General features: G+C 45.7%; 1 protein-coding gene and 1 long non-coding RNA gene across 5 annotated transcripts in view; one reads left to right on the forward strand and one right to left on the reverse strand.

The window, feature by feature from the left end:
• The window catches only part of LOC128778066 (uncharacterized), a 32,501-nt gene that overhangs the window by 19,770 nt on the left and 2,021 nt on the right, over positions 1-10,710 (forward strand). The gene's annotated exons all lie outside the window — the stretch shown is intronic.
• Positions 1-10,710, reverse strand: part of LOC109260430 (zinc finger protein 671) — a 226,377-nt gene that overhangs the window by 12,986 nt on the left and 202,681 nt on the right. For 2 of the 4 annotated variants that reach the window (XM_053906191.1, XM_019439478.2), the window contains exon 2: positions 5,602-5,728. The exons of 1 other annotated variant lie outside the window; for it this stretch is intronic. In XM_053906191.1, the coding sequence (XP_053762166.1) occupies positions 5,602-5,728 (127 nt within the window). Of the gene's footprint in view, positions 1-5,601; positions 5,729-8,593; positions 8,826-10,710 lie in introns of those variants that run through there. One more of the 4 variants, XM_019439477.2, reaches the window with a different exon arrangement.

Consider the following 10,710-nt stretch of genomic DNA (forward strand, 5'->3'; position numbering starts at 1 on the left):
ATAAGGCATCTGTCTTTCTCTGTATGACTTATTTCACTTAGCATAACACTCCAGTTCCATTCACGTTGCTACAAAAGGCCATATTTCATTCTTTCTCATTGCCATGTAGTTCCATTGTGTATATAGACCACAATTTCTTTATCCATTCATCAGTTGATGGACATTTAGGCTTTTTCCATAATTTGGCTATTGTTGAAAGTGCTGCTATAAACATTGGGGTACAAGTGCCCCTATGCATCAGCACTCCTGTATCCCTTGGGTCAATTCCTAGCAGTGCTATTGCTGGGTCATTGGGTAGATCTATTTTTAATTTTTTGAGGAACCTCCACACTGTTTTCCAGAGTGGCTGTACCAGTTTGCATTCCCACCAACAGTGCAAGAGGGTTCCCGTTTCTCCACATCCTCGTCACCATCTATAGTCTCCTGATTTGTTCATTGTAGCCACTCTGACTGGCATGAGGTGGTACCTGAGTGAAGGATTAAACTCTCAAGTTCTTCCAAAAATTTGAAGAGGAAGGGATCATTTTCAAATTCATTTTAGAAGACTAGAATTAGGACACCAAAGCACCTTACAAGAAAACAAAATTACAGGCCAACATCTCTAATGAACATAGATGTAAAAAAGCTCAACAAAATCCTAGCAAACCAAATTCAACAGTATATGAAAAGAATCATAAACTGTGACCAAGTGATATTTATCCCTGGGATACAAGGGTGGTTCCTCATAAGTAAATTGGTAAATGTGTTCTATCTTACAAAAGAGTGAAGGCCAAAACTCATATGATCACATGAACAGATATTAAAAAAAAAAAAAAAAAAAAAAAAAAAAAGCATTTCACAAAATTCAGAATCCTTTTATGATAAAACTCCCCAAAATTAGGTAAAGAAGACATACACCACAATACACAAAGGCCACATATAAGCCCACAGCTAAAAGCACATTCTACAGTGAAAAGGTAAAAACTTTTACTCTATGGTCAGGAATGAGACAAGGATGTCCACTCTCATAACTGCTATTCAAAATTGTACTGAAGTCCTACCTGGAACAATCAGAGATGAAAAAGAAAGGCATCCAAATCAGAAAAGAAGTAAAACTGTTTGTAGATGACATAGATCTTGTATAAAGCAAACCACAAAAAATCCACCAAAAAACTGTCAAAATGAATAAATAAACTCAGTAAATTTACAGGATAAGAAATCTACATACAAAAATCAGATATGCCCATTACTAACAATGAAATATCTCAAAAGAAATTAAGAAACCAATTCCATTTACAATAGCATTTAAGAAATAAAATACTTAGGAATACATTTAGCCAAGCAGATGAAAGATATGTACAATGAAAACTGTAAGACATTAATGAGAGAAATTGAAGACACAAATAAATGGAAAGATATCCCATGTTTGTGGACTGAAAGAATCACTATTAAAATATTTCTACTACATAAAGCAACCTAAAATTCACTACACTCTACCAAAATTCCAGTGGCATTTTTTACCAGAAACAGAACCAAAATCCTAAAATTCGAACCACAAATGACGTCAAATAGAGAAATCTTGATCACAAAGATCAAAGTTAGAGGAATCACATTTGTAATTTCAAACTATACCAGAAAACAATAGTAATCAAAATATTATGGTACTGGAATTAAACAAAACAAAACAAAACATGCAGGGGCCCCTGGGTGGCTCAATTGGTTAAGCATCTTACTCTTGATTTTAGCTCAGGTCATGATCTCATGGTTCATAAGATCGAGCCCCGAGTCGGGCTCTGTGCTGACAGTGCAGAACCTGCTTGGGATTCTCTCTCCTTCTCTCTGCCTCTCCTCCACATGCTTGCTCTTTCTCTCTCTCTCAAAATAAAATAAACAAGCATTTATAAAAGTGCTACTCCAGGGGTACCTGGGTGGCTCAGTCGGTTAAGCATCCTACTTCGGTTCAGGTCACGATCTCGAGGTTCGTGAGCTCGAGCCCCACATCCAGCTCTATGCTGACAGCTCAGAGCCTGAAGCCTCCTTCAGAGTCTGTGTCTCCCTCTCTCTCTGCCCCTCCCCCACTCACATTATCTCTGTCTCTCTCTCTCTCTCAAAAATAAATAAATAAATATATATATATTTTTTAATTAGGATAGGGCGCCTGGGTGGCTCAGTTGGTTAAGCGTCCAACCTCGGCTCAGGTCATGATCTCACGGTCCATAAGTTCAAGCCCAGCGTTGGGCTCTGTGCTGACAGCTCAGAGCCTGGAGCCTATTTCAGATTCTCTGTCTCCCTCTCTCTCTGACCCTCCCCCGTTCATGCTCTGTCTCTCTCTGTCTCAAAAATAAATAAACGTTACATTTTTAATTAGGATAAATTATTTAAAAAAAAAATGCTACTCCAGCGAACACACAAATGATAAGAACACAGGACAGCCTTACTACGGATACAGAGAAAGTTTTAGTGCTCTGGACAGAAGCTCAAAGCAGTCACAACATTCCCTTAAGACAAAGCCTAATCCAGAGCAAGGCCCTAACTCTCTCCCTTCTATGAAGGCCAGGGGAGGTGAGGAAGCTGCTGAACACAAGTTTGAAGTTAGCAGAGGTTGGCTCGTGACATTGAAGGAAAGAAGCTGTCTCCTAACCGCAAAGGACCAGGTGGGGCAGCAGGTGCTGACGCAGAAGCTGCAGCAAGTGCTCCGGTAGCCCTAGCGGAGATCGGAGATCGTTCGTGAAGGTGGCGACACTGAACCACGGATTTTCCAAATGCAGACCGAGCAGCCTTCGACTGCAAGATGGCCATCTAGCACTTTCATAGCTGGAAAAGTCAAGCTTTGTAGGGCCAAGGGTCACGTATCATTCTGAAAAGCCCAGGGCCCTTAGGAATTCTACCCTGCCCGTGCTATAAATAGAACAGCAAAGTCTGGATGTCAGCACATCTGTTTATAATATGGCTTACTGAATATTTTAAGCCCACTGTTGATACATAGTGCTTTCTTTTAAAATATCACTGCTTAGTGACAAAGCACCCGTGAGCTCTGATGGAGATGTACAATGAGCTAATGTCTCATGCCTGCTAACACAACATCCATTCTGTAGCCTATGGATCAAGGAATAATTTTGATATTCAAGCATTATTTTTAAGAAATACCATCCTGTAAAACCAGACAGAGCTGCCACAGTGATTTTTCTGATGGATCTGGGCAAAGTAAATAGAAACCTTCTGGAAAGGATTCACCATGACTTTGAAGGGTTCAAGACTTCCTTGGAGAAAGTAACTGCAGATGTGGTGGGAATGACAAGAGAACTGGAGGTGGGGCTAGAAGATATGACTGAATTGCTACAAGCTCATGATAAAACTTGAATGGAATGGATGAGGAGTTGCTTTATATGGATGAACAAAGAAAGTAGTTTACTGAGATGGAATCCAAAATTTAGAAAATATAAAAACACTGTATTTAACTATCCTGGAATTAAAATTTTTAAAAATTCAAAACATGGCCACCTGGGTGGCTCAGGTGAGCATCCGACTCTTGATTTCAGCTCATGTCATGATCTCACAGTTCATGGACTCTGCACTGATAGAGCAGAGCCTGCCTGGGATTCTTTCTCTCCCTCTCTCTCTCTCTCTGCCTTCCCCCACACATGCATTCATTCTCTCTCAAAATAAAATAAAATAAAATAAATTCAAACAGGGGCACCTGGGTGGCTCAGTCGGTTTAGCATCTGACTACAGCTCAGGTCATGATCTCACGGTTCGTGGGTTTGAGCCCCATGTCATGCTCTGTGCTGACAGCTCAGAGCCTGAAGCTTGCTTCTGATTCTGTGTCTCCCTCTCTCTCTCTGCCCCTCTCCCGCTCATGCTCTGTCTCTCTGTCTCTCAAGGATAAATAAACATTAAAAATTAAAAAAAAAAAATCAAAGAGATGAAATCTACTCCTGGTGAAGATGTTAAGACTGTGGAAATGACAACAAAGAATTTAGAATATTACATACGCTTAGCTGATAAAGCAGCAAAAGGGTTTGAGAGGACTGACTCCAGTTCTGAAAGAAGTTCCACTGTGGGTAAAATGCTATTAAACAGTATCGCATGCTATAGAGAAATCACTCATGAACTCTGAAGAGTGAACCAATGCAGCAAGCTTTGTTGTTGTCTTATTTTATGAAACTGCCACAGCCACTCACCTTACAAACCACCCTGGGCAGTCAGCAGCCATGAACATCAAGACAAGACCCTTCACCAACAAAAAGATGACTGGCTGCAATTTCAGATGACAGCAGCGAACTACTTTATTTTTTTTATTTATTTTTTTTTTTTAATTTTTTTTTTCAACATTTTTTATTTATTTTTGGGACAGAGAGAGACAGAGCATGAACGGGGGAGGGGCAGAGAGAGAGGGAGACACAGAATCGGAAACAGGCTCCAGGCTCCGAGCCATCAGCCCAGAGCCTGACGCGGGGCTCGAACTCACGAACCGCGAGATCGTGACCTGGCTGAAGTCGGACGCTTAACCGACTGCGCCACCCAGGCGCCCCAGCAGCGAACTACTTTAAATCAGCTACATTGTTTTTGAGACACCATGCTATGAGAGACTTAATAGACTACAATAATGCAAACATAACTTACGTGCACCAGGAAAACAAAAAATTCATCTGACTTGCTTTATTGTGATGTTTCTACACTGCAGTGGTCTGGAGCCAAACCAACAATACCTCCAAGGTATGCCTATAGAATGCCAGAAGCCAGGGTGTGGAGGAAACGGGGAGATGTTGGTCAAATGGTACAAACGTTCAGTAATAAGATGAAAAGTTCTGAAAATGTAACATACAGCATGGTGACTGCAGTTAATAATGATGCTGTATACTTGAAATTTACTGAAAGTACTAAAAGTAGATCTTAGGCATTCATACAGAAACATAATGTAATAATTTTGTAAGAATGGATATTTAATTAACTTCAATTGTGGAAATTATATCACAGTGTATACATATATCAAATCACTACAGTGTACACTTGAATATATATAATTTTGTATCTCCAGAAGGCTGGGGGGAAAAAGAAAATACACCTAAAGTACAAACCTTGCAGGAGTCTGTTGAAAAGTAGCCTGTGATTCAGCTAAGTAGTCTGACAATGTCTGCAAACCCAGCACAAGGAGACAGGAAGACATGTCAGCTAAAAGAAGGGATCAAAACCTGGGAAACAGGGGAGCCTGGCTGGCTCACTTTAGTAGAGCATGCAATTCTTGATCTCAGAATTCTAAGTTCAAGACCCAAGGCTGTAGAGCTTACTTTAAACAAACAAAACCCCTAGGATACAGAAGTGACATGGATCTGTACTCACTGACCCAAACGAAGACAGCAAGCATGGTGGAATCCATTACGGTCACTAAAAATCGACTAACTTTGAATCCTTCCCTATGAGGGTTTTAGTATAGCAGGTACTGAGGCTGCAGGGGCGGGGAGAAGAGGGCAGTGCAAACAAACCAGCCCTATGGACATGGCAACTACCCAGAAAGCTGAGAACCCACAGTGCCCATGGTCCACACGTAAGAGAGACTGAGAAGGGATGGGTTGGGGGAGAACAGGACCTAGTTCAGGCCGCTGGGGAGGGGGAGGGCCTTACCCAGTGAGGATATAAGTGCAAAGTTCTCCAGCATCACATCGTGGTACAGGCATCTCTGAGCCTCATCAAGGAGCCTCCACTCCTCCCAGGAGAAGTACACAGCGACATCCTCAAAGGACACACTATCCTGTTACGATGGGGACAGATGAAACCATGAACATTCTGAGATCCCACAATCCATCTCACCATACATCTACCCCACACTCCTCCTCCTCCAGAGCTCCCCGCTCCAAGAATTCCAGGCCTATGTGACACTAGCACCGCCCCTCCCTCCCCCCCCCCCCCCCATCCTCAGGGTCTCTTTATTCACTGAGTTCAGCCCTCAGCAACATCAGGCAGGGAGACAGAGATGTCATCCAAATTCATCCTGGCCTGTAGGGTCCCAACCATACAATTCCCTACGGCCTCCATTTTGAGACTCCCAAGACACACTGAAATGTGGGCTCATGCTGTACCCTTCAGCGTCCAATACCAGGGCCCTGTGGCCCTGAGCACACACTTCCTCTTGATGTGCACACTGCTCTGCAGACTCTCCTCTCTCACATCTCCAGTCCCTACAGCTGCACTCCCACAAACTCTACTTTGGGCAAAGCCCTGAATTCTGCTTTGAAGTCCTCCTCTGGCCTCTGATCTTTACTTCAGTGTCAGCCGCCCAGAAGCACATATGCACTAGATGGCTATGGCCCACTTCCACTTCTGTGCTGGACTTGCTGTCGTCTCAGTGGTCACAACTCCCCACCTCTCCACTCAACCTTCCTTAAAACCCCAGCCAGGCATGATGACTCTCACAAAGGACTACATTTACCGGATCTTATCCACCAGCAAGACCCGAACACCCCAGACCCCATCAAAGCCCCCCCAAAATTCTGGTGAATCCATACAGTGGTGAATTAGCAGAAGCCCTGCCTTCAGTGTCATCTTGCCTCAATTACTCCTCCGAAGCCATCTTGCAGCCACTTGTGCCATGGAAGCTTCAGCCTCCCTGATCATCCTCTCTCCCACACCATTCACACCATCATTTCTCCCTGTCGCCTGTGTTTCTCATACTTAGGATGTCAACCAGGAGCTAAGCAAGAGAAGCACCTCTCAGCATGCACCCTAGTCTTTCTGACCAGCTAACAGCATTACCACTATAACCTACATTACACACTTCCTAAAGTGTGACCCACAGTCCCATCCTGGTCCGATAGCCACCGCTTTTGAAAGTCTGCCCCAGACCTATGCACCATCAAGACTGAACACCACAAACCCCACCGAAGCTCACCACAAAATTCCCGTGAAACTGCAAGAGTGAGTAAGCAGGAGCCTGGCCTCAGTGTCCTCTTGTCTCAATTACTCCCGTGCCTCCACGGCCTCCACTCCACAGGAGCCTTCATCACCTGCCAGATCATCCTCTCTCCCATGTGTTCCCCACCATCACGTCTCTGCTTCACCCGTGTTTGTGTGCCCAGCAACCCTGATCAGGTGCACAGCAAGAAAATCACTCCTCATCATGCACCTCCCTCTATTTGGCCAGCTAAGGCACTGTCACAATGACCTGCATTCCCCAACCTAAACATAGTCCACAGCTCCTCTCTGGTCTACACAACAGCCACCACTTCTGGATGTCTTCATCCTGCACCTCCTCCCCAAATCTCCAGACCGGCAAATCCAGCTACTCACTTGCTGTCTCACGAGCTGTGCCCTGAAATATCTCCTAACAGGACTCCTAACAGGACCAAACGAAACTCCTGGCAGTCCCAAAGAAAATTAACCTACCGTCAACCTCCCCACCCCAGGTGATGAAACTTCCATCCCTTCAGCTGCTAGGACCAAAATCCCTGGGGTCATCCCTGACTTTTTTCTCTCCCTCACCTACAACATCAAAAAATCTACTTTACCCTTCTTTTAAAAATGGAAGAGTCCAACTTTTCACCTACCCCTATGGCCATTGCTTTGGTTCATCAGCACTCATTTGGATTGCAGCAGCTGCCTCCTCCCGGGCTCCCTGCCTCCTCCCCTACCCCCAAGGTCTGTTATCTTTTCTACAACCGGAAAGAGCCCATTAAGACTTCGGTAAGACCAGCCCCTCCCCCTCTTATCCAAGCCTCTCACTGCCTCCAAAAGAGGTGCCCAAATTCTCAACAGCCACATTACAGGCCTGATCCTTGACCGTCTGCTTTGTTCCCGACAGGGAGAATGGACGCAGGTCGTACCTGTCCAAGCACTTGCACACTCTGATATCTATTTCTGGGATAGCTTCTCACACCTGTTTATAGGTAACCCTTGGCCTGCACTCAGGAGCCTCGGCTTGGGGTATCCTCAGGGACCCCACACCCAGCCGTTGGAAAAATAGCAAGGGAAGGGGCTCAAGACACCACAATCCTGGACACCGTACTGGCGATGTCAAGATCAGTGAGGGACTTGCGCAGGTGCCATATGAGCTTTCACAACCTTCAGAACTTGTGGTTGAGTGAAGGCAACCAGGGCTGGGCTCTACCAGGTCAGGCCTCCCCTGCATCCCGCCCGGCCCTGGAACCCATGGACCTCGGGATGACCAACCTCGGTGCCTCAGTCCTCCTACCAGCTCTGTGACCTTCGACAAGAACTGCACTCCCGGGGCCTCCTTGTCTTCATCACCCCCTTTCACCTCTCTCTTGAGAAGCTTTCGGAAAGCTTTTCACACCCAAACACGGACCGTGTCCCTCTTCGGTTCACGACCCTCCAGCGCCCTCAGAACGGAGGTACCACACCCCAGCTCGCCAGTCCCCCCGTGATCCCGCCGCACACCCTGTGTCCCTGAGGGCAGACCCCACACCCCCGAATCCTCCCCCTCGGCGCCCCCTGCAGCCCGCTCCCGCACCCCAACACGCCGGCGCTAAAACACGGGGCCCCGCCCACGAGCGCCTCCCCGGCCCGGACACCGGACCTGGGCCGCAGGGACGCGAGCAGGTGCCCCGCGCTCGGGCCTCGGGAGTCTGGGTGGGGGAGGGTCCGGGGGCCTCGCGTTTACCTGAGCCCGGTCCCTGCGCGCGGCCGCCGCCATCAGACTCTGTGGGAGGAGCGGGGCCCAGAGCGGCGAAAGAGGAGCAGACACCCACCGCGGGACAGCTCGGGCGGCGGCGTCGCCGAGCCGCGGACCCGCCTCTCCGCCGTGGGGACAACGACTCCTGAGCCTTGACAGTTCCGTCACTTCGGTCCCGCCCCGGCACGCCCGAGAGCAGGAAAATGGCCGCCACAAGGAGGAGGCCGGAAGTCCCGCCCCTACGGGATGAATTCCCGCGGAAACGCTTCCATTGGCTCAATTCCGCGCACGGTCTTCTGGATAATGTAGTTGGCGGATCCCTAGAGGCAGCAGCGAGGGTTTTCTCCATTCTGATCTGAGCATTGGCCAGGCTGCTCTCCAAGGGATGCTGGAAACCTAGAGGGAGAAGGAGTTTGCTCCTTGTGAACTGCGATGAACAGGCATAATTTCATACTCCGTGATTGCCAGCCTCTTCCCAGAAATGAGATGTTCCCAAATCCAGTGATCTAAATGGTCCTATCATTCCATACAAACATTCAGACATAAAATAATCCACGCGTAGCTGAAGGCAGTATGTTACTCCTCTTCAAATGAATGTAGCTGATGTTTTTGTCATCGCTTTGTGAGTTCTATTATGACTGGGAATAAAGAGAGATGTTAGGCCAGAACAAACAGGATCTCTGCCTCTGGTTTCCACAGAATATTTGTTCCTTGCCTGTAGGGTCAGTGATTGTGTCCTGCCCATTTTTAACTATCTAGTATTCTTACTCAGTGTTCTAAGATACACTCAATTCTATTTCGCAAAGTGACATCTACCTCAAACAGAGACCAACCTTAGTGCTATTTTAGTTTGGGTCAGTGGCTACAACTTTAACAGTTGCAGAATGTCTGATGCAGAGTATCTGAACCTCCAGATAAAGGGTGTAATTGACCCCCATGATGTCATGTCCTGACTGGTAAGTGACTATGATTTTCCAGTGCTTGCAGGTACAGTTGTGCATGGGGAACTGAGATTATTTCAGAAGAGCAGTTTGGAAATGCAAATTCAGAAAATTAGTAATAATGTTTTTGTTCTTTTTTTTTTTTTTTTTTAAGGTTCTCTTTTAAGTAATCTCCATATACAACTTGGGGCTCAAACTCACAGCCCTGAGATCAAGAGTCACATGCTCTTCTGACTGAGCCAGCCAGGTGCCCCAGTAATAATGTTTTTGCAGTTTAGAGATAGTGTTAGAAATAGCTCTGGGAAAATACCAGGGGATGTTGAAGAAAGTTAAGATGTTAGAGAATTTTTAGCAGAGCTATTTTTCTTGAAAATATTAACCAATACCACCTTGGAGGGAAGAGTGGAAGTGAACATTTATAGTAGCCAAATTACTAAAAATGGACAAGAAACTGAGGTGTCCTGTTTATTCACAGCTCTACTGCTGTGCACTGAGCAAATACTCAGTTGCAGGCACTTAGGCACTTTTGTAATGTGAATGGAAACATTAGGGGATGCATGGGTGGCTCAGTTGGTTAAGCATCAGACTCTTGATTTTGGCTTAGGTCATGATCTCACCATTTGCAAGTTCAAGCCTCACATTGGGCTCTCTGCTGTTAGTGCAGAGCCCGCTTCAGATCTTCTGTCCCCCACTCTCTCTCTGCCCTTCCCCCAGTTGCTTGCTCTCTCTCTGTCTCAAAAATAAACATTTTTTAAAAGGTTAAAAAAAAGAAACATTAGAACACTGGAAAGACAAATACTCATGCAATTTACATTCTTCAAAGAACACAGGTAGGTAGCAATCCCTATCAAAATAATACCAGCATTCTTCACAGAGCTATAACAAGCAATCCTAAAATTGGTATGGAACCAGAAAACACCCCGAATAGCCAAAGCAATCTTGAAAAAGAAAACCAAAGCTGGAGGCATCATAATCCCAGACTTCAAGATGTATTACAAAGCTGTAATAATCAAGACAGTATGGTACTGGCACAAGAACAGACACTCAGATCAATGGAACAGAATAGAGAACCCAGAAATGGACCCACAAACGTATGGCTAACTCATCTTTCACAAAGCAGGAAAGAATATCCAATGGAATAAAGACAGTCTCTTCAGCAAGTGG

The sequence above is a fragment of the Panthera pardus genome, unplaced genomic scaffold (assembly GCF_024362965.1).
Source record: "Panthera pardus isolate Hobbes unplaced genomic scaffold, ASM2436296v1 HiC_scaffold_18, whole genome shotgun sequence".
Lineage (NCBI taxonomy): Eukaryota > Metazoa > Chordata > Mammalia > Carnivora > Felidae > Panthera > Panthera pardus.